At 31.1% G+C, this 25651-nt stretch overlaps 3 protein-coding genes across 6 annotated transcripts in view; all 3 read right to left on the reverse strand.

The window, feature by feature from the left end:
- The window catches only part of LOC105332093 (scavenger receptor class F member 2-like), a 7710-nt gene extending 4478 nt beyond the window's left edge, over positions 1-3232 (reverse strand). Inside the window, exon 1 of one of the 2 annotated variants that reach the window (XM_066069073.1) lies at positions 1-3232. This exon is cut by the window's left edge and continues 238 nt beyond it. The gene's annotated coding sequence lies outside the window, so the exon portion shown is untranslated. The other variant, XM_066069072.1, reaches the window with a different exon arrangement.
- A 623-nt stretch (positions 3233-3855) lies between these two features.
- LOC109619227 (uncharacterized) lies at positions 3856-9956 on the reverse strand. Of its 2 annotated transcripts, none has more exons than XM_034472244.2 (5): positions 9797-9956; positions 5294-5346; positions 5019-5159; positions 4380-4521; positions 3856-4295 (listed from the first exon to the last, which is right to left on the reverse strand). In XM_034472244.2, the coding sequence occupies exons 1-5, from the start codon at positions 9886-9888 to the stop codon at positions 3938-3940; spliced, it is 786 nt and encodes a 261-aa protein (XP_034328135.2). In that variant the 5' UTR covers positions 9889-9956; the 3' UTR covers positions 3856-3937. The 2 variants fall into 2 exon arrangements, with proteins under 2 accessions (XP_034328135.2, XP_034328136.2); XM_034472245.2 differs by lacking the exon at positions 9797-9956 and adding an exon at positions 6786-7174.
- Positions 9957-13882: 3926 nt separating this feature from the next.
- LOC105347266 (uncharacterized) lies at positions 13883-25213 on the reverse strand. Of its 2 annotated transcripts, XM_034472239.2 has the most exons (7): positions 25062-25213; positions 24649-24698; positions 24338-24466; positions 24164-24208; positions 16072-16198; positions 15499-15551; positions 13883-14674 (listed from the first exon to the last, which is right to left on the reverse strand). In XM_034472239.2, exons 1-7 carry the CDS (start codon positions 25136-25138, stop codon positions 14172-14174), a joined length of 984 nt encoding a protein of 327 aa, XP_034328130.2. In that variant the 5' UTR covers positions 25139-25213; the 3' UTR covers positions 13883-14171. The 2 variants fall into 2 exon arrangements, with proteins under 2 accessions (XP_034328130.2, XP_034328131.2); XM_034472240.2 differs by lacking the exon at positions 24164-24208.
- Between the last annotated feature and the right edge of the window lie 438 nt (positions 25214-25651).

The raw sequence follows: 25651 nt of genomic DNA on the forward strand, positions 1-25651 counted from the left end.
TTCCATTTAACAATCAACTTCCGTAATTCATTGTAAATATGTATTACCATCATAAGTTCAAACCAAAATTAAAATATTCTGCGAAAACGTACGATAAACACCTTCAACATGCATAACACGATTGGGTGTGTCAATTTCCGAACGTCTGGTAAAAACCATATTTGATGGTAATACATATTTCTCACGCACTCTATCATTAATTAGGTAATATTACATAAAAATGCGGAGAACAAAGGACCGTTTAGTTTTCTTACGTAAATCTTTTGCATAAGACTTCATATTGTTCAACAAAACAGGAAAGAAAACAGACATATTGATGCTTCAAAATGTGTCTTTATTTACATTAAATATAAATTCCGACATAATATTAGTATATAAATATGTTTTGCTTCAGTTCTATTTTTACATGAGTTTATAGTTAAAATGTGCTTCATTAAGTTTGAGGAGTAAAATAAAAATCTTATTTATTATTGTCAATGTTTATACTTTTAGCAATAGCTTCCGAAATAAACGTAAACAACAGTTCATCTGTTTGATGGGTACAAAATGCATCACAAAAAGATCTTTCTTCATCGCCTTTTTTCATACAACAATTCTCAAAACTGCAATCACTACGGATTTATTCCCGATGTAATTCACTTTCTATATAAATACGATCTCTTAGAACATCTAAACTCGTACATGTATCTACAAAATGGAACGTTTGTTAATAAACTTGAATGGAAAAGAGTGTGAACTCAGCTGTGCTAAACCACTCTACAACTTCCGGATCAAACTGCATGCTCCGAAACAACGATTTTACCCAATTTTGACATATAACTGGAAACAAATAAACCAGACTGGATCTGAAAAATTCCTACCGACGTTCACGAAGTTACTCTTTGTAAATTTGTAAATTTGACTCTCCTTGACACCCTCCCCCCTTTTTTGGAGTTTTATATGTTTGACTGCAATGACATATGATTAAAGCAACGAATCCAAAATTAAAGAATGCTGCAATATATAAAGCTTTAATTTGTGTTAAAAAACCTTATTCATAATATATAGAAGTTCAGAAAGCAGATAAAAACCATCTGCAACATAAACGCGTTTAGATTTTAATTTCCGAAAGTTGTGATGAAAACGTCAATATAGCACATATATTACTATCATATATTACATTAAAGCTATGCATGTGCTGTTTTTGGCACCTTTCTCACGCTCTCTGTGATTCATGATTTAATATAAGCGAGCGCAGCGAGATCTACCGGCGAGGCGTGTGTGAATAGAACATTCAGACCAGTTGCATATTTATTCCTCAGACCAGTAATGCCCTGTTTTTGTCGGACCAGCAGTTCCTTGTAAATATGGTTTCCCATTACACGCTCTCAACAGAACAAGCAAGATAATAATTATTAAAGACTATGTACATGCATTGTAAATATACTGCTGACATAACGTAATTCCATCACATATAAGACTAACGGAGTTATCGTCCTTTAACCTCTGTACACTCGAGTGACGTCACAATGGATTTCTTACATATTGATCCGAAAGAATTTTTCGGCGTCAGTAAATTTCGACGCACAATGCAATGCCAAACATTGCAAAGGCGTTCTCACGTACTCGCGAGAATCAAAGTAAAACTTTTGAGAAGCAGATAAAATGTGTAATTTTAAGAACATCATGCTTTATTAGTTTATAAAACATCATACTTCGCGTAGTTTTATTCTTCATAGTTGTTTTTAAAGAGACAGATGACCCTTAACCGACGTGCATTTTGACGTCACAATAAGGAGAAATTACTCTAACTAGTTATTGTGAATCTGCTGAAATATTACCCAAAATCCTCTCAAAATCTAGGATATCAAAGCTAACGAATTGCGACATTTGTTCAGAGATAGGAAACAGTTGTAACTTGCACTCATTTGGATGAATGCTCACATTTTTTTATTCACTATATTTACGATAATTTTCAGGAACGTACGCCTAGCATCATTTTTTTTTAAAGAGGGGGGGGGGGGGGGGGTCAAAATCTTCACAAGCAAAAAGACAAAAACAATAATTCTCAAAATCATGCAAATTCTAATCCGGGGTGAGGGATGGGGAGTGCGAAGTATTCATTAAGCTTTTTTTAGCTGTTCAATGATATCTTTATTTTCACTTCCTTTTATTACAAGCTTCCAAAAGGGAGGGGGCAACTCTATAATCCTTTTATGATAAGCAAATTTTTATACCTAAATTAAAAAAAAAATTTTTTTTAACGGAAGGGGTGGGGGGCTCTATGATCATTCATTTTTTATATGCAGGTTTAAGAAAAATGTCTGCTGCAAGAAAAAGGGGCGTGGTGAAATGACGTTACAATCACTTTATTAGAGGAAATAAACTGCATTGAACATCATGTTAAAATCTTAATTATTCAACAACATTGTCTGAGATAAATTCTACTTAGAAATAAATAAAAAAATATTATAAATTATAAATAATGAAAATTAACTGAAAAAAAATAGGTTTGTTTTATTTCACATGCAACGCTCGCCCCAACGTCGCACCCGTAGAACATATTACTTGTAAATGTGGACAAAAAAAAAAAGTTTAGTTAACTTATGTAACTTTATTTGCATGTGGCTGCATATGTTAAACAAAACTAAAGAGAATAAGCATACCAATGATCTTTAAAAATTTGTTTTTATTGGCATTTAAAGTTTTTAATCAAAACAAGACTTTATTAACATTAAAAATTAAATCTGAACAATTTTTAAATATTCATACATGAATCGTATCAAACTGTACATATATAATCAGACTTACTTATAAAACAACAAACGACATTGACGTCATGTACTTGAACCAAATTATTTGCAATGAACATTTATCATATGAACTTAATTTCATTTTGTTTAAGTGTAACTTAAAGAAAATTGAAATGCACTAGGTATTTTAATGAATTCTCGTTTCATAGTAGATTTTAGATGTATCACTGATGATCTGGTTATTGATTTTAAACAGAATAAATTCCCATTAACAGCGTATGACAAAATACAACTTGAATATTTAAATAATTATTATTGGCCGTGGTACATTTATTAGGTTTTATTTTGAACGTTAAATTGATTTTATTCGCCCATGATTCGTTGTCTTTGAACTTTTTTCCAAGGTACCCGTTACTAATCAGGAGTTCAAATAAATAAAATAATTGCATATGAATGCAATATAATATTATTACTTATTAGGTTAGTTACTGACTCACTACGGAAATATATTGGGTTGATCAATCTCATAGATGGTGAGCCATCTATGAGATTGATCAACCCAATATATTTCCGTAGTGAGTCAGTAACTAACCTAATAAGTGTTTTGTTTTCCCGAGGACTATTAAGCGACATATTTATTCACAAATAGCGATGATCATGGCACAGCCATGTACAAGATACCTAACATCTCGTCCAATTTAACTCTTTTAAACTCTTCAAAATTTTCAATCTCACCTTTCAAATACTCTTTAAAAATCTTTGCTTCACCCATGTTTACTTACAATGTTTTGTTGCTATTCTTTTTAAATGTTTTCTCCCTTTTCTCTGCGGAGATTTGAGCAAATTTCGACGCTGCCATTTTGTTCTGCTCCAGACAAAACAATGTGACGTCAATATTCTAAGGGCAACTACTCTAGTTTTAAAAATTTCAAAGGGCAACTACTCCAAATACTTAAAGAACTTACGGCATGCGGTTTATGTATTAAATACTATGAAATGTCGAAATGAGTAAACGAAGCGTTGACCAATGACGGCCATATTGCCTAATATTAATTCTCACAGAACAAATATAGAGATATATGAGGCAATCACGTGCTATGTTTAAACCAATGAAAATGTGACATTTCAGTCCAAGGGAAAACAATAGTACTTTACAAGTATTTGAATAGAGATGCATATAAATAGTTAATGTTGCAAAACATCTACTATGATTTTTGGACGGTGACATCATACAAGTCTAATTCGTTATGAAGAACTTCATCATTTGGGGGATGAAACTGTAGTTTATCATAATCTGCATCAGGTAAGATGTGTGTACTGTAAATGTTGCCATTAGATTTGGGCTCAGAGGAATTCTGGTCGAAGTAGTTATTCGCAGGTTTGGAAGAGCTTTGGTCGGTATTGTATTTCGATTTAGTTCCATCTCTAACTATTTCAGCGTATTGTAAATCATCACTGATGTCCTTTGGTTCATTAAATTTGCTTAATCTTTGAATTGAATATGCTTCTATTGTCTCCCGTCCAGTTAACGTTACAGGGGTAGAAACATCAAAACAGAAGTTCCTATTAAGAAATAATTCAACCTTAATATAGTATTTAATATATTGATATTTCTCTTTCTGAAGTGAGAATATTTGTAAAGGATACCTTTTCCTAGCCGTCCTTATTGCAACAGCAATCCCGCTTCCACAAATTAGTAACGTAATCAGGATTACCAAAATCCACACCCACGTTGAAACAACATTCTCATCATCATTGTACATGTTTGGCTCTATCTTTTCGTCCGAAACTAAAAGAATGTATTTGAAAATATTGACAGGATTGTGTTATTTTTTCACATTGTAAGTTTACCTTTACGAGTAAAATGATATTGTTTTTGATCAGTTAGAAAATACGATGCCCTTTCCTCTCTGATACCTATTTAGTTAATTTATGTTAAGGTTAAATAATGTTTTATTGAAAAATTGTCTGAATGTCCTATTTACTGAATACATGTAAGAAGTACTATTTTTCCCACAATATGATGTTACTACTTTAGATATAATATATTCCTTATTTATATGTATATAAGTAGATATGTTATGTCAGATGGAATAGTAGACCACCTCAGTTAACTAATTTATTATTGTGTAAGTTAACATAATTTTCATTTATATTTTTTTTTTACAATTATAGTAGATGATAATTAATTGATTTATTGTACAACATATTTTTAGTTTCCTTCCTCTTTAACTAATTTATTATTGTGTAAGTTAACATTATTTTCCCTTATATTTTTTACCATACCAGTAGATAAAAGTATGCATCCATTTACAGGGTGACACTGATATTCAGAGCTGCAGTTACAGACACTGACACAGAATCTGCCATAATTGTCATCAGTGCAAGGAGTAGAACAGTTAAAGCCAAACCACCCGTCAGGACATTCTGCCGAAAAGAATTGACATAATTACAATAATGCAAATCATAGAACTATAATGATATATTGTCACTATATACTAAGTCAACATATATAGAACCAATTGTAAGAAAAATGTGCGATTAATTAATTTGGTCAATACCTAAACACTTTCCGTTGACTTCATAATTGTTTACACAGCATTCCAATGGTTCCCTGTGGAAGATATAAATATTATCAAAGATGATAAAACCGTCGGGGGGGGGGGGGGGGGTATTTCTTGAAAAGTGCGAAGAAAAATTTGAACAACATCGTTCTCACAGCTTCCATTGACTAGCTGCTTAGCTAAAAAAAAAAAAAGGAGGAAATATTTACTACAATCTCATATAATCAATAACTTTGCTGATACGGTGAAATACAGACACGCTGTCGAGTCAGATATGAGCGGTCCTAAAGTATCGAATTGAACAGTGAACTGAATTGCCCAAACTTCAGAAGAAACGTTAACAGAAGGACAAAACTATAAACTATGCTGTACCACCGGCGAAAAAATATTAACAAAAAATATCTGTTTTACTAAAGGGATCATTTTCAAAAGTACATGTATTGTATCTGTTGAATTTTGATGGTATTATTTATGAGTGAATGATTAAGATATTCAATAATAAGATAATTGGCAATTGCTGTTTGAAAAGATTTCTGACCTGTTAAATTGTATGTTTCATGCAACCATGTGCAATATTTCTATGGGTAAAATTTGACCTTGATGAGGAAAGAACGGTAATCAAAAAGTACAACAAAGTCTTTAATGACAAAGAAAAATAAGAAAACAGACTGAAGGAAATGAAAAGACGGGAAATGACACTTCACTCTATATATTATCAAAAGATTTACATAGATTGAAGATCTGAAATTATATCTGTTTTAATTTTTATTTTTAAACAGAGTTGGTTTGTTAAGATAAGGAAAATACATCATAATTAAATAAAGTTTTTATGTGTTTAATTGTTTTGTTGGTTTATTTTTTACACAACATCATCTGTTCAATAAAGCATACATGTATGTACGCTAAAAATTGAAGAATTGAGAGACACAGTGTTAATTATACTCATATCAAGTAAAACTTCTTTAGCTAAATTATTCTGAAGAGTTATAAATATGAGGATGTTGATAGAGACACTGGTTGTTCGTCATAATAACATATTTATCCTGTCGTCTGTTTTAATGCCAATGAATACAGTTAACTTTTATAACCCTTCTCCAACCTATGCTACATACTAACAAAGTTACATGATAAAAAATTGCTTGAAACGAACTATACATACATGAACTAAAGACAATGATAGAATAGCATTCATTGTGCAGTTGGCCAATAAAAAAATCTTTGTTCACAAATTGTATTGTAATGTTGATAGTGTACCCCTTGCCAAACTAAACACACGTTAAACTCGTATTTAAGATAAGTACTTCGTACATTGTTCAGGTCATTAGGTACAAAGAAATACCGTGCTTGTTGAGTCACAGTCATAAGTAGATGTAAATATTCATCGACAAATAAAATAACGCCTCATCCAATACCTTATTTGATTTATTCTCAATACCTTTCAAACAAGTTGAGCTAAAATGCAGAATCAACTTCTAAAAGAATTACTTACATGTATTGCAGACTTAGTTACATGATGTCTCTCTAGCCAAACTAAACACACGTTGAACTCGTAGTTAAGATAAGTACTTCGTACATTGTTCAAGTCATCAGGTACAAAGAAAATACCGTGCTTGTTGAGTGACAGTCATAAGTAGATGTAAATTCATCGACAAATAAAATAACGCCTCATCCAATACCTTATTTGATTTATTCTCAATATCATACAAACAACTTGAGCTAAAATGCAGTATCAACTTCTAAAAGAATTACTTACATGTAGTTGCAGACTTAGACTCTGACCACAGAACGCGAGTATCATAGTTCCACGTTCTTTTTTCATGGAAATCATTTTCTATTAATCTACTAATCATATTCTAGTTTGTAATATGACCAGTTTTCCCGACTAACAAAGCAACATAAATTAAAAATCAATCACATGCATTTGTACTGAAGATGGAGATAAAAATGATTTCGACAAAGCTGTTCTGGTTTAGACCAGTTTCGAAGCAAAATGCACCGATATGTATGCATTCAAATATGCAGACACATTCTTCATTTGAATAACATATCCGCTTTTTTTTAAATTATGAAAGATTTAAACTTTTATAACGTGTTTAGTTTAACAATGCAAGTAAAAATAGTATTATATCATCAAGGATAGTGTAATCGTAATCAATAATTCTAATCAGCTGTAATCGATTACAGGTTGCTAAGTAATCACGAGTAATCAGTAATCATCCAGTTATCTGATTAAAGGTAATCGTGATTAAATCGATTACTCTGGAAAAAAAGCCTGTAATCAGGATTAATTTTTGATTACTTTTACGATTACAATAATAAAATTGCAATGCCTGAAAAAAATCATCAGAGTTCTTAGGTGAATAAGCCTCAACTTTTTATATGGTTTTAGTAAGGAATAGATATCATTAATGTAATGTGTGTTTTAACAATTAAGATAATACAGTATATTTAAAGTCAGCTTGGCTACCATTATAACATAATATATAATATATCAAGGCATGCCTAGTCAACCATTGTGTAAACTGAGGTAAAAAAAAATGTGTCTTTCTTCATAGATAAATTAATGTCTTTCGTTTTGTAACAAAGACAGAGATATTTACGCAACTCAAAAAGAAAGGTTAGAAAAATCCATCTCAAATGGCAATGAACACAAACATACAAAAACTTTCTCAAAGTGTTAATAATACAGTGAAATGAAAAAAAAGCTTGTTACTATTAATAACTTGATATCAGAATTAATACTTCTGTCGAAATTAAACTGACAACAACAGACAACGAGAAAACCTTCCATCAAGCACTGGTTATGTAATCTAAAGTCATCACATGTAATCATGATTTCGAAAAGGAAAAGTAATCTAATGTAATCGACCCCATCACTGTACATCATGTTCACTATACAAGGAAAAATGTATACGATTTTTGCCGGAACAACTTCTTTAAAACTTATGATTGTTGCTAAAGATTAATGACTTCCTACAAAGTTTCATATTTCTGTATATTAAGTTTAATGATAATGTGATTCAAACTTGATTAATTGTTTTTAGTATTGCGATATATTACTTTGATTTTTTAAATTATTCTTACAAATAGATGCTACATACACACAATTATTAACAAAATCACCACCAAATTTACAACAGAATCAAAAAAAAAAAATCAAGATTAACCGGAGGACAAGATCAAAATTTTAAGGGTTTAACAGCCGCAGAAAATATTCAGCAATTGCAATAAATCATTAATAAACGGTCCTTAAATAGAGACACTAGCACATCTGATGTTCACAAATAGTGTCAGCTCAAAGCTTTTGCATTTCAAAGTAGGAAACGAAGCAAATCCAAAAAAAATTGTGAAGCAAAATTTTAAAAAATACAAAATTAACAAACAATAAATTAGAACACACATTAACTTGCCAAAACCTCGAAATCCTAATCTGGCATTTCGGTGGGCTGTATATCTTAACGTGATCTTAATTTAATCTATATATACGAACTTTACACGCAAAAGGTACATTTACAAGTCGTTACAAAATTGTTTATTCTATATATAATTTGATTTGAAAAAAAAAAGTTCACAAAGAAAAAAAACTGGGAACTCAGCCCAACCCTCTCCCACCCCACTCTGGTATTATGTTTCTCTGGGTCCGGCTCGTTAACTATTATCATGTGATTGCTTTAATCTGTTTACTGAGGACATTTTTACTTTCTTTGCGTTGTTTCATTTTACCGAATTGTGTATATTGTGTCATACAGTTCAGTTCAAAGATTTATATTTGTAACGTTTTGGGGATTAAGTTAAGTACCCTCTCTGTTCTTCTTTTCATCTGATACGAAGGGGTTCCGTTTTTGATGAGTCACAGCCAAAAGAATTAAGCTTTATCAACACTGTATTTTATTACAAAACTTACTTATAAAACACTTTTTATTTTTAACAAATGAACAATTTTTTTACTATTTAGGAAGAACTTTGATAAATAGCTAGTTTCACTGTGCACTCGTTTCCTTATATTTAATTTAGATTTAATACTAAGTTCTTTTCTCTGTTCCAAGTTTTAAAAAAGAAAAATAACACTGGGTCATAAAATTATACAATGACAAACGATTCCCTACCATATCATAATAAGATTATGAAAACTCATATGAAAAACAAAGACTGTAAAACATCCTTTCCAGCTAAGTTTCAAGGCGATTTGATTTCTCACTGATGTGTCGACAGATCATTTCAATAAAATGTTAAATGCCCATTGAATGTGTACATATAATGGCAGAAAACTGAAGCTACTAATACCCGTTAAGATAAACTTCTATATGATAAGTATGATAGTGATTTTATAAAACTAAAGAAAATGTATCATTGTCTTACATGTATATGGTTATATACAAAAAGGATACATCCACATTTACCTTACATTCCTAAATTTTTTAAAAAACGAAATGTATTATTAGTTCTGAAGAATTATATATTTGGCATTAGCCTTTATAAAAAAAAAAAAAGAAGACTTACCCGTCTCCCGAACAAACTTTTTCAGTTGTTAATGTACAACGCAAAACATGAAATATTAAGAAAGTACTTAAACCGTGTCTTCTCGACTTCATTTCTCAGCACTCTGAGTGTTAGTGGAAACACTTGTCGATTCACAGCTGCGTTGTATGGTGAAATGTTCGTGACACGTATCAAATTCGAAAAATATTTGAAATCTTTAAAATATTTTCATTAGGCATTTGAATCAAATGTTAAACACACCTACTATATATTGTGTATATTATAATATGGATAATATATTTTAAAAAGCTCTACTCTTTCTTTAGTTCCCTCTAGCTCCCCTTAAATATATGTAGCTGTTTAGGAAGAACTTGCAATAATTATCGATAAACATATTCCTGTTTGGGTTCTTGTTTTGGTGGTTATCAAGGAAGTACTGTTTTGCCTTAATATATTTTCTCTATGTATGGTGTATCATTGCAATACAATAAAGAATGTTACTGGTTACGCATTTGCAATTCACATGCATTTTTTAAATAGACACAAAGTACACACTTTATAATTCAGATAAATGTTGTACAGCCTGACGAGTTTAACACACAGCGACTTAGGAGGGCTAAACGGTCGTGGCTATATTAAGACTATGTGGAAAATCACTGTATTAAGATATAATCACATATAAAGATTAAATATATGGAATTTTCTTTTACTTAATAATAGTGCATAGTCACAAATATCAACTTGTAAAGGAAATTAAGATAAGTACGATTTCATGATGACCACCCAGCGTTCTTCATTTATCGTTTTACTGTCAAAAACAAATACGTTCCGGAAACTTGCTCAAAGGGGTTCCATATGATGGTGATCTGCGGCAATTTTGTAATTGAGGTTCATTTGCAAACCTCGAATGTCGATTATTCAAATTGTTGTGTTCCTACAAAACATGTCTAAACCATTTACTAATAACATACTATTAGTCAGTGTCTGTCCTACAATAAATAGGACATGTATTCGGTGGTGTGAGCTTGTTGACATTTTCTTTTCATGTATGCCTGTATCAGCAGCGAATATTACAGTTACTGTATTGTAACAGTTGCAACAACCGATAACTTACTAGTTTCACGTGGTTATGCGCTATAGATTGAATGTTAGATATCTCAAGTATATAAACCAATATTCTTATCGACCCTCTACCTCCCATAATGTGCAAGATTCCAAAAAAGGATAATCATGGCATTTATTTTTTTCAACCCCAAATATGAACTAAGGTATGCGCCTTCATAACATGCATATGTCATCATCGTTTATTTCACCTGTTCTCACCCCTTTTTGGAACACCTTTTACACGGATTTCGGAATACCTCGAATCTTTTTCATCTTATCGATGCTTATCTACAGTTTTGACTTCGACGTTATGAACACGTGAGAACACATTTGAGTGAAAAAACGCCGGTTTGGAAATTTAATTTTCCAATGTATTACCATCAATGTATAAGCTTAAAAACAATTATAATATATTTCTTCTTCTAAATATCAAACGGGAGACAGGGTGCAATGATATAATGAGAAACTGAAATGTTTTAGTTTTACTTTGATTGATGGGGTTCGAAATCATGGGTGAGAGGTATTTTAATTATGTATTAAAGGCATGTGTAAAGTTAGTGTTTACAATTTCGTTTTAAAGTTACGCATATTCATATTTTTAAGCGCATTTCTACGAATCGCGAGAAATTATGATGTAAACATTTTAAAAAACAATGAAATGTCTTCACAACCAGAACAATGTCGGTATCTTTGCTGGTTACTTTGGAAAATGTGAAATGGAGCCTGAACTAACTTTATGTTTATATTGTCACTCACCATTTGCTAATTATTCCACTTTTATGTTTGCAACTTGATTTATAAATATACAATTTTGAAATCGATGCCATATAAATCAAGATATACGATTCAATTACCTAAAAATTTATACTATAATAATTTGTTTCATATTTTTGCAATTAAAATTTACTTGTGTACCATATTATTTCTACGAACAATTAAACAAGGGTAATTAAAAAAACAAAAACAAAAAAAAAAACCCAAAACAACCAACACATATATTGTGATGAGCTGACTTTTTTTTAAATATAAGATTGTTCTTCTAATCAACTAACAAGTAAAAAAGTCGTATATGCGCTTAGGTTGGTTATTTATTTTTGATTTTCGGTTTCTTCTTTTCGTTGATTTATTTATCTAATTATTTATTATATCATTAGTCATCTTATGAATTGATTAAATGTTTTGAAGAATAATGAATTTTTCCCGGGTACCTTTTTAAAAAATTTTGTTCGTAAATTTTAAAAAAAAGCAGCAGAATTAAATGTAATTTTCAATCATTTTGATAGAGAAATATATGAGTGATTGTGTATTTTTAAATGATGTTTTTACTTTTAAATGACCGTAAAAATATGTGCATGTGGTTATCTAGAGTTTTTGAGATATGGGGCCCTAAAAATACATATTCTTTATAACTGGATTTCAAACATCGGGCTCGAAAACAACAAAGGCTCCTACCCTGCATGGGGGCTTAAATTTTTGGTGACATCTACTAGTGGTATACCACTACCACTGTGAAAATATGGTTAATTGGTCATCTCTAGAATTTGAGATTCGGGTCCCCACTTATAGAACACTATTCAATCATTATAATGGGGTTTTAAACATAGGGCCCTGAAACATCAAGGGCCACTACCCTGAGGGCTGAAATTTTCAGAGTCATCTTCAAGTGGTAAACCACTGCCACTATAAAAATATGGTAATATGGTCATCTCTAGTTTATGAGACATTGGACCCTAAAGAATATGCACTATAATTATTATAAAAGGATTTTAAGAATCGGGCTCTGAAACATCGGAAACAATTATCTCTAAAACGGAGGTTTAGCCTGGATGAAATTCTCACAAACAGACAAACAGTCTGATAGATTTATCAAGAAATTCTTAAAACATTCTCGTTTAATACAATTTCAGAACTTGTAAAACTTTTTTTCAATAAATTACCTAAATTAAGTTCTATGTGTAATTCCATTACACACATGTTCAACTTTCAGCATTGTCTATAAAAATAATAAATCGGCAAAACGAAACTTAACCTGTACAGATGAATGCAGATATACATGTATGCAACTTGGGAGTGTAGAAACATTGATTTTAATCCTAACTGGATTTCCATAAATATTTTTTATAAAATCTGAACCAAAAACGTGAGGGAGAAACCCTACTATGGGGGAAAAGCTACTATATAATAGCTTTTCCCCCCGGGGGGAAAGGCTACTATATAGTAGGTTTTCCGGGGGGAAAAGCTAAAATGGGGGATAAACTGCTATACAACACCGTAATACTTTTATAAAAATACCAAACCGATATGAACGATATGTGTCTGTTTCACAGTCAATAGTTACACCAGAACTTCAATCGTATTCATGAATACTTTGACACCACATGACAAAGCTATACTGTTCAATGAGTCAGAAGTGTTGGTGTCTTCCTGTGAGCGATGTAGGTTTATTTACAAATGGCAATACTTAGCGTTACATTTCATGTATCAAGTTTTCAAGTGATGGGGAATTCTAAAATGTATCTAAGGAGTAACGATACGTCGTGTGTCATTCATTTGGGGTGAGATTACAAAATCACTTTTAAAAAGGAAATACCGCCAGTGAAATAAAGTTAACGCGCATTCATGATTTTGATATAGAAAAATAGTATCATTATATTCGCATTCTTAAGGGGTATTTTTAACATCCAAAATATAAAGAAAACACATCTTTCTTCTTAGTGGCATAATAATACTTATAGAATTGAAAAAGATTTATTAGGTTTGCCCACGGTCAATAACCGCTTGTGAGTATACAGATTTCCAAAAATACGGCTTCCTGCAGGTTAAGTTCTTTGAGGGCATGGTCCCTACACTGGTTACTGTGTGTATTATTGCTGCTTAGCAGATATTGATTTCATTCAAAACTATTTGTTGAACTTACTCGTTGAAAGGAAACAGATCATTATTTGATTTATGATACAACAATTTATTCAAATTGATATGTCGAATAAATTGAACAAACATGTAACAGTATTTTAATATATGAATATTATATACATAAAGTTTATCAAACAGTTAATTCTTAAATCTACTTTTTGGTCGCCATGGACGAGATAGATTCATAATGTTCATTTAGCAACAAATTACACTATATTCCAATTAAGATAAATATGTACTTAATCCTTTATAAATGTTTTGAATGAAACAAAAAAAATGTCTGAGGACTTTCTTTGAGTCTATGCAAATTTTAAGCATTAGTAAAAAACATCTTCTTTCCTTTTGACATTGTTATTTATACGGAATTATTTCTCAAAATTTACCATTCACCCAATACACTGAAACGAGGTGGAGGCAAATTGTCTACTGACATGGTGTTCTCGGCATTGTCATCACACGCTTTGTCCTGTGATTCTAAAACAAAATAGGCATTGTCTTCTTCAGTGAAATATGGAGAGTCGGTGTTTGGAGACGTAATCCCATTAAGCTTGCAGGCTGTGGTGTATTTCTCGTCTATATCGGCATGTATATCAGACGTATCATAATTTTTCACATGTGCTTTAAACGATGAAAATTTTCTCTTTGCTGGAGAATGATGCTTAGTGTTGAAGTGTGATTCTTCAACGTATGAACCGGATATACTGTCCTCCTTTGGTATCATTGCATGATTGATTTGCATATCGATTGGATCATTTTTGATATTCACATTCTTCATCATGTTGGTGTCATTAATGTCCATGTAGGTTTGGCTATTCTGAATTGAAATTCTTTGATTTTGCTCAGGAACAGAACGTGTGAAGTGGGGGTTCAAATGAGGTTCATCTAGAAATGATGATTGATATAAATATCAAAATTCAAAGTAAATTCAAAATGAAAAATTATGTTCTTGATATATATCAAAACCAAATGCCAACTTTCTCCCTTGTAGCAAAAAATATCATTTTATTAAAAGATCATTGTCATCAATAAGATCCGAAGAGCATTTTCCTTCAGATTCAACGTTCCGAAGTTGTACCAAGGAGGAAGTTCTCTTAAATATTACGAGTGATCACGCTTCGTTTGTTGTGCATGTAATGTGTATGAATTATCCGCACTAACTGTTAATTTCTACATGTATTTTGGTCTATTGAAGTACCTCAAATTGCCGTCATTCAAAATCACTAATGTTATCTTTAATTTTAATTTTTTTTTTAATATGCTTATTATTGCTGTAAAAAAAAGCAAATTTTCAGTACATGAACAACTTCAAGTACTCTATTTTAGGAAAACTAGCTGTTATGTCTTTTTAAAATCAACACACAAAACATAAAAAGGAAACAATTAATATTTTTATGAATTTTGTGACAAATATCATGTATATTTTGTTTTCTCGATTTTTAACATGAGATTCTTTTCAATTGATTTCACAATATTTTAGCATAGAAACATAACATGAAAACAGTAAGCATTCATTAAAATGACCATTTTAAGTTTTCAAAATCATGTTATGCTCAACTTTTGGAAACTTCTTTCAGGTCAGGTGAGGTAGAACTATGTTATACTCTTCATGCTCTTATTTGATATGTTCAATGCAATACACGTAAATATATTTCTATATTTTTTTTTGATTTAAGCCTCAATTATCCTGAGATAATAATCTTTCTTACCGTTATAGGTCGACATTGTTGGTTCCCATGATGTTTTCTTTTCTGAATTTTGACTGAAAAAAAGCACACAAACTTTAATAGATTGGATCTTCTATTATATCAGATTTTATAGGACCTTTTAGGTGGAATAAGTTTGTATGGCATTGTTCAGTAAAAGTCGGAAAATATACAATCAAATCTGTGAGATGCATACTTAGTTTACTTAGCATCATAAATAGAAGTACCAATGGAAGGAACAAACTACATTCTGTTACCCGAAAAAGTCTAATGTTGCATTTCTATGTGACCTACATATAGAAACTGCGTTCGAAAACTCATGTGTTAATCATTAACATATGTAGCATTTGCAGAATGAACAAACCTTCTTTTTGGTAGTGGAATTTTATCACACATTCCTTTTTTCAAAATCAGACCAGTTTTTATTTATTTAAGGACAGTATGACGAAATATTATATCTCATTTCTGTCTAAACATATTTCAGGTTTGAGTTTTCAATCAAACAAATGGACAACTACATTTAAATAAGGTCCTGGCCTTTGCTGAGGGAGGAATGGACGATGTTATAGCCCATACCAAAGCTTTCTAGCAACGCCAATGAGACAGATGATTAGTACAAAGCCGGAGGCGGATCCCAATATAATCCATATCATTGGTGTCAGATGAAAAGCGTCATTGTCATCATAGGAATTGGTGGTATTTTCTGAAAAAGGTAGGTCTGTGTGAATACACCACACGAACATATTGGTAAGTAAAAAAAGATAATTATGAGTAAATAAAATGTATATTAGTCAGGTGAAAAGCAATTGTGTATTGTGAAAAGAGAATGAGAATCCTTGGGTTGTATCTTTCAAAACCTATGATATTTAACATATGAACGTTTTCATGCATTTTCAACGACAGTGTTATTGGCTTTTGTACTTATGATGATGATTTGTAATTATGTCTTAATTGGGTGTTCCCGTGGGAACCTTCCAAGTTAAAAGGACAAAATGAAAGGAGGGCGTAGCTCTTTTAGTTACTTCATGTATTTGGTATTACATATACATGACAAAATATATAGGTTATTCTCTTTTTTACAAAATGAACTGCAATGAACATAAACATCGAAAATATTGTCTAAACAATGCATAAACATAGTTAAAAAAGAATTCCAACATATGTTTAAATAACAGACTTCAAATATTCAAATAATTCATAAACTTACAGAGTGCATGAAGAACTTATTTACATGCATGAATTTAAGAAATAAGTACACAATGTAAAAACGCATTTGTGATGTGAACTTGGTTACATGTACATGAAGCGTACTGTATATAGTGATAAGATTTTGTGAAACTAAATCATTAATACCCAATACAATCTTTTAAATTTTAGAAACTTCGACCTTAACCGATTTACTATTACGAAGAATACTGTTTTTGCACTCTTGCACAATTTTGCGCGACTGAAAGATGGAAACATCAAACACAAAACCTTTGGATTCCGTTCTTTGAACTGAAAGTATCCAACAAGTAGCACTTCTTTACTCTCCGTGTTTTCCCTACAATTTTTCACCTTTAAAACGTATTTTGATGTACAGGTCTCACTTGTGTCGACTTTCATCTCACATGAACGTGTTACATGGTCGTGATTATGTTATTATCAAATTATACGCAATTATAATTCCAAGCAAAAAAAAAAAAGCAACAACAAATAAACAGGCCATTGCAATATACAAGCAGAGGATGCACATACAACAGGGATTAAAGAGCAAAATATAAGACAATGGACGGAATTCAAACAGTCGGCCATGGTGCTGAGATGAGGAATTGGGTGTAATAAAATTGAAGGGTTTTTATACTAATGTACTAGTGTCTATTAGTATAATTCATCTCATGATTTTATTCCTCGATCTTGTTTTGCTGGAATGTAAATTTTTTTCACCAAGCGGAAATGTTCATTTTTAATTTATAAGGAAATAATGTATTTTAATGCAATAGAGTTGTTACTATTATATTCATTTTGTATGTAAAAACTAAATACTTAAGCTTTAATTTCTGCCCAGCAGTTAGGATAGAAAATCATTAGAAGATGAAAGAGCGACGTAGACGCTACGGTTTTGAATGCAGCCTGAACCTGAGTATATGGTTAGAAATGAGCAAGGATGACTGTTGCTGGGTATATTATTTGTACTCTATAATCTACAACTTTTGTTATTAAAGAATTGTGTTCATTATATGAGCTTGTCTTAAATTTACACCATTGTTAACTGTTGGTTTTTTTTAATTAATGGGGGGTGGGTAAGATAAGTTAATGGTGTTTTGAAATGATTTAAAAACACATATAAACATCTTTTATTTCAAATATGGAGAAAGGAATGATGCCGTTCTCTCAAAGAAATGTCGTTATTTTAAAGGAGAGACTGACACCTTCAAGATCTATAAACCTTTCGGACTAATTAACATGTATGTTGACTGCAATATAGTTGCACATGTTCTGGCAAATGATAACAAACCGTAGCTTGTAACATTACTAAACGTGAAAGTGCATATATTGAAGATTGAAAATTTAGATAAAGACACGTATCAGAATAATATTTACATATACGTGTATAATTTATATTATTTTTTTCACAGCTCCAATTAAAAAAAACTTACGAAACCTTTAACCTTGCATAAGAGGGATTTGTCAAATCTGCAATATCATTTACATTTGTACTGGAATAAAGCTGTTTGAATGACGGGTGAAAAGGATAATAGGATTTAACGATTCACTTTTCAATAAATACCACAACTGGTGGCAGTATAAATAGATATTCAACATGCCAATGATTGCTAAATTATTATACTGAATCACTATAACAAAGGCACTTTTTAAACAATTTCAGATTTCATTAGAGATGCCCAGCATGTACCGAATATAAAAAACGGTATGCTTATTACATGTTGATGGTACACTAGTCAATAATTCGTGAATAAATACATTATCGCTGAGATAGGAATTACGAAAGCCTCTACTAAACTCTACGTACATCAACATAATTTTGGTTTCAATCGGACTGAAATGTCAAAGTTTCATTGGTTTAAACATAGCACGTGACTGCCTGATATATCCTGTATATCCGTTCGATGAGAATTAATATTCTGCTACAGTGCTGCTATCGTGAAAGTTGACAAAAGTATCCTATCCTATCCTATATCCTGTATCCTGCATCCTATCCTGCAAATAAGCTCTATCCTATCCTATCCTATCCCATACCTTCAAAATATAGGAATGCAAGTTAAATGAAACGAAATTTAAGAATTAAATGATTTTATCAATTAATGTAGTACTCAAAATGAATAATGAAATCTTAAAAACGAATATTCTTCGAGCGGTATAACTTACTTACCTGTGCTACGGTAAAATTAAATCGTACGCGGGATGGACAAAATAACGTAAACAAACAGGTAAGTGATTCGATGTTTGATTTTATTATATTTATGCATACAAAACAGATAAATAACTTCGATGTACTTATTGAGGAACTGTTTAGTCACATATTTTTATCAAATTATTGTATAACTGAGCATAATTATCATTATTCGAGCGATTCGTTCGGCGATACATGTAAACACGATCTGGAAATAAGTTGATATCGTTTTTAGTTAAACCACTCGGAGTTATTTTTTTAAAGTATAAATTCTTAAGCATTTATAGCTAGCTAACATTTATTAATTTGATGTGTTCAGGTTAATATCGGACAGAAATAGGGGTCCCTGTTATTGGGCATCGAAAAAATTATATGAAACGTGAAGCAATGTCTGTTTCTTGTATACATGTTTATATTTTAAAATGCCGAATTGGTCGTTTATAAATTCAAGCTTTTATTACTTTGCAGACTTTAAATAAAGTAAATACAGAAATCTATTTCTGACGTTGTCAAATGTTGCATCGAATTCTCGCAGTAACTCCGTACTTGCGTACGAATTGACAAAGATGTAGCGTCGATATTTTAGGGCGCATCAATTGTATGCCCCGCGTTCTTGATATAATAATTATTCTTAAATGGTTTAACTTGTAAAACGTATTATATTAACATTGAAAATACATTGTTAAGCCCTTTTTCGTTTTGCAAAATAACTCTGAAATTTATACTCGAATCTGATTGGCTACAGGATGCAGGATAGGATAGGATAGGATAGGATAGAACTTAACTTTTATATTTCTATCCTGTATCGTGCATCCTGCATCCTATCCTATCCTATCCTTGTCAACTTTCAGGATAGCAGCACTGTATATGACCGTCATTGGCCTAGGCTCTGCTTTCTCATTTCGACAGTTCATGTTTTTCATATTTCATAAGACACCACGTGCCGTAAGTTGAAATTGTTTAGAATTATAGTAGTTGGCCTTTGAATATTGACGCCACATTGTAGTGTATAGTGCAGAACAAAATGGCAACGTCGAGATTTGCTAAAATCTTTACAGAGGAGAGGAAGGAAAAATCGTTTAAGACTGAATTTTAACAAAACATTGTAAGTAAACATGGGTGAAGCGAAGATTTTCGAAGAGTATTTGAAAAGTGAGATTGATAATTTTAAAGAGTTAAAATGCGTTAAATTGGACGAAATGTAAGGCAACTTGTACATGAGTTTGCGAAGATCATCACATTTGTGAATAAATGTGTCACTTGATAGTCCTCGGGAAAACAAACATTATTAGTTATAATATTTGACACAACAAAACCAAACTCTATAAGACTGTTCTAGTAAACTGAGAAAAAAAACTTGAAAACAAGTATTCCTATTAAATAACATGTCATTTTGAAGGAGTGGTCGACATGAGATATCATTAGTCAGCTTAATGATGTAATGCAAAAGAAACATAAACACATGATAAATATCAGGATATATCGCACCGTTTTGTTGATAACCAAATAGCAGAAATAAATAATCTTTAATCTTAGTTAACCTTAGTAGGCGAAGTGTAAAATTCTTACGCATCTAAGAAAAATGGGATTTAAATCATCATATAACTGTATGAATGTTTTAATCTTAAGGCAAACGCATTACAATAAAGTTTTAGCAATCTACATGTAATTTAAGAAGTGCATAAAGTTGTCATTGCATAGTAAACAAAGTAATCAGAAGCACAATGCTTGCACAAATAGTAAGATTTTCCGGATGTTTCATACGGACATAACTGTGGTCGGCGGAAGCAGATCACAAAAAAATAAAGTATTTAAAAATACAGAATCTTATCTATAAGTATAAATAAATGTATTTTGCAAATTAACTACAAAACGCCTACACCAGAGTAACTGCTTACACCTTTGGTATTTCAACACATGTGAGATGATGTCCGTAAGTTATAATTGTGAAATTAATTAAAAACATACTTTTCTTTTTTGATAAACAAGCCCGAAATAGCAAAAATAAGAGTTAGTGGGTGGACACGCTTTAGCGATCCAATTCAGGCGTAGTTTTGATCAAAATGTAAACTTGCAATGAAATAATAATGAATAAATACGTAAGGAGTAAATGTATTTACTGTGAGCCTATTTAGGAAATACGAAGAAGTTCAGATTTGACAAATGTCGAATAAATAAAATGAGTCGATTCGTTTCTTCAGTGGATGATTTTAGTTTTGATACTCATTTGCTTGCAAAGCACGACCTCTGGTGAGAGAATGGGATAGATATTTCCAGAACGGGGTAACCAAGAACGCGGATTGACTCATTAACGAAACGTGTAGGACGAGTTCATCATGCATCGCGGGCATATACCTTAATGGATCGGACTTTTACAAAAGATTAATAAATTAAATGGAACAATTAATGCAATATTAGTATTGATGGAAAGAACTTTTTAGAACAGGGTGCCAAGAAACGCGTTGACTAACTGACATCATTGTGGAAAGTGTAGGGCGAGTTAACCATCGGGCAGATACTTTGAATCTGACAACTTTGGTTTAAATTATGCAAAAAAATGACCTAGCGCTTTTTAATTTCATACATTTTCATGTCACGCAGATTGGTAGTAAAACTTAGATCTTAGTTTGTAAACATTATTTAATGAACAGATTCTACGTCTATATGGATAAATGATGTATGCATAAAACGGGGAAGTTTATGTGGTGCCCCGCTTCTTTGTATTGTTTTTCAAAAAAGTCTTTTATCTGAAATACTTATTTGGGACTGTAATAGATATACCATAAATACCAATTTACTGGTTTGAAATGAACACAATAAAAAGTTTATTTTTTCCAGCCATCGACAACAATCAGAGGTAAAGCAACGTGTGTATATGTGTATATATATATATATATATATATATATATATATATATATATATATATATATATATATATATATATATATATATATATATATATATTTATATATATATATATTCCATTTTAGTTTAGATTTTTCATCCCTGCCCGCTCCTCTTAATATCCAACAATGCAGTTTTTTATTTCAATTTCAAAGAATAAGTTAAGGTAAAAATCGGACAGAGTATGATTATACAAAAAATGAACCAAACAAATATGGCTCAACATATTAAGCATTATTCATATAAATGTGTAAAATGTTAATTCCCGCGCATGCGCGGGGTATAATCTAATAGTATTTTTAAAAAATTACAGTCATAATTACTTTTGCTATTTTAAAAAATATTATTTACAGTGCCGATATTTTAGTCTTAAAGCTTACATGGTAAATGATTTTATTGAGCATGATGGTGTGGGGATAGTTGATTTTGAAAGCAAGTTTTTTTCTGCTGCAAAAATCATCATGTACATGTATAGGTAGAATAGCAAATGAACAAACCGTTACACGCCCAACACTTTCATATCAATGAGTGTAACTTTAAAACTATTATTAGAATTGGAGACTTTTTAAAAGTCGACTTTAATCAACCCTTAAATGTACTTACTCTGGCAAAACCGAAGTGAAACAGTGTTTGGACCAAAGCACAAATCATAACATCTGACAAGACTTAGTACTTGAAAAAAATCGATGCATTCGATGATAGGTATTTAGAATCATTGCTTTTCAAGAAAAATTATCTATATATACCTACAAATTAGTCAGGTTTTAAATGGTACTAAATTTAGATTTATTTGTAGTCGTATGTTTTCAGAGTTCAATAAGACTGGTTTTCTGTCATTTTTTACCAAAGCGTCATCTGTAGAGAGGTAGCTTTGGAATCAAGGGGAGACTACTAGTATTCAATTGAAAGATAGAACCAGTACGAACTAACGTAAACTAGACTTTATCATTTGTTTGTTAAAAAAATGCTTTGATACAATTTTCCAAAACTATTTCGATAACTGGTCCATAATGCATCGTAGAAAAAATCTCTAGGCACAGAGAGGATAGTTTACGTAATAAAGTTATATGACCAACAGTTTTGAGATCTTGTAAAATCAGCATGGATTGTAATTTTTTTTAACTGTAGTACGATTTCCAAAAAGAAATTTTAATCAAAGAAAAATAACTGTGTTTTCTTAACTCCACGAATGTGTTGTTATAAGACATTGATATTAAATATGGAATATGAAATGCGATTATCGAAATAATTATGCTGTTCTTTATATGGCATAGTTTTATTTCTGTAATAAAAATACATTAAAAAGGGTGATTTTTCTTGTTCGTGTAAGTTATTATATGCTGTCGAATTAGTATACACCATGTAAATGTAGAGATATGTAACAATAAACACTGTAAATAGGAATTGACTGTCATGCTATTATATTCGGTTCTATTTAATGTAGTGTTGTTTAATGTTTAATACTAACACTTTTTTACAATATTAAAATCGATCCAGAATTAAAACATATATTAGAAAATTGGTGAATAATGCCCATATACGGTTTTTAAATGTAGTTATATGTAATCGTCATAATCAACTACATATGTTTATTTTTTTGTGATAGGTACTTTTAAAGAATCTTGATTGTTCAAGCATGCTGTATTAATACTCAAAATGACTAAGGCATGGTTTTTAAATATGTATTAAAATAAACAATTTATTTTTTATAGCTTAAAGTTGTTTGTTCTCATTTTATCTTAGATACATGTATAAGATATACAAGATGTACTTATTCATATATGTATATTAGATACATGTATAAGATATATACAATATATACTTATTTATGTATATTTTTCCCAAAATATTTTCTTTAACGGTGTATTTTTCTTGAACTGCTATGCCATAAAATCACTGTAATATCATAAAAACATTATACAGTAAAACACAGTTATAGCGAACACGCTTATAATGAATCGACGCTTACAGCGAAGTGAATTTCATTCCCCAAGTCTCTATTTCATGTTGTAAACTTGACGGATATAACGAATTACGCTCATTACGAAGTTAAATTGGCCGTCCCTGTGACTTCGTTATAAGCGTGTTTTACTGTATCCCAAAATATAATTATGTTCAAAATTGTTGTATTTCATGCTATAATATTTTATCTATTAGTGTACATTGTTGTTATATAATTATCATTGCTAATACACCGGTGGCATATAATCAAGTGTGAAAATCAAATTCAAAGTAAAAGACCAAAAAAAAGTATTTTGCATATCATATGACATAATACTTATAGACAAAGAAACAGGCAGAGAGACTACATGACCGATGGAGCACAAGTGTTCTTTCTATTGACGATTCCGAAGACTTTTGAAACTTACTTGTTGATAAACTGGTAACTATCCAGTCACCCATATCCATTGTAACTGATTATAATATGAAAAATATACTAGTATCAGAATACCTGATATTATTGGACACAAAATGTCATTAAAGTGCACTCAGTAGTATTCACTAATTTTATCTTAATAATTATCTATAGAATAAAAATATACCTTGGCAGCCATGTACATGATGACAAGATGTGCTGCAATTAGAAGGACACACCTCACCACAAAATTTACCATACATGTTATATGGACATTTTTCAGTGCAGTTCTCCGCATACCAGCCATCAGGGCACGCTAATGGTTTATACATGAATCAGACATTTATTTTAAGAAGCAATCCAATGAATGTTTTTTGTTATAAAGATATATTGTCTTTTAAAAATCAGAATAAAAAGTAAAAGATTAGGTTCAAATATTGCTGTGACGTAGATGTAATGGATATTTTTTCCGGAAAACAAATTTTAAGTAGTACTTACGAACACAATCCCCTTTTTCCGGATAATAATTTTGACAACATCCATTTTCCCTAAAAGCACAAAACTTTTATCAAAATCTTTTTTTTCTCTCTTTCGGTTTTTATAGCAGGCAAATCAACGATGTTCAGTTATGAAACAACTGAAATACGTTTTATTCTTGAAGTTGAACCGACGTCAAATTATGATGTTTCGTCGAAACAAAATATGTATGTTTAGTTACCAATAGAACTATGAACAGTGTTTTTACGTTTCATAAAAGTAACGTAAACAACGTATCCTGTCTGCTGGGCGGGCGACAGGAATTTAACGATGGATTTTGGCGTTACAAATCAGGTTAGACAACAGAATTGTGCAAACTATCAATCTCGTAACGTCAATATAAATTAATTACTAGCATTTTATGCAATACATACGTTCCAGGACAACTACTCTGACTTTCACAAAGCTTTATCATGAAACACCACAAAGCACAAAAGATCATCAGAATCATGCTTAGTCCCTCATTTTGTTTTCAATTTACACTGTCGTGTAAAATGAAAGGATTTCCCTTGTTTTAACTTCCTGTTCAAAACCAGGAAAGTAAAATAAATGATTTTGAATGGCATGTCTATACATAATCTATCTATGTATAACAACCATTTTTGATGTTTATCCACCATAAACGCAAGCATTTTAGAAGTGGTAAAGTGACTTGAATGACCTAGCTATTGGCTGAATGATATTTTGGATAACTTATCTTGATTGATTAATATCGCTGTATGTCAAACATTTTTGACCCGTGCTTTACTCAATTACATTAACATGACTTTTAGAAATAACACATCTTGAAATTACATTGAATTAATAATTGTGAAAGTTTGATTGTCATTGAATATCTGTCGAATGTACATGCCTGTATAAATAAATGAAGGCAAATAAAAATTTACGTAAGAAAATGATTTATTATCGACAAAAATCTTAAAACTATTTGCATATCATCACCATAAGCAAGTATATCCGAACA

This window comes from Magallana gigas, chromosome 8 (assembly GCF_963853765.1).
Source record: "Magallana gigas chromosome 8, xbMagGiga1.1, whole genome shotgun sequence".
Classification (NCBI taxonomy): domain Eukaryota; kingdom Metazoa; phylum Mollusca; class Bivalvia; order Ostreida; family Ostreidae; genus Magallana; species Magallana gigas.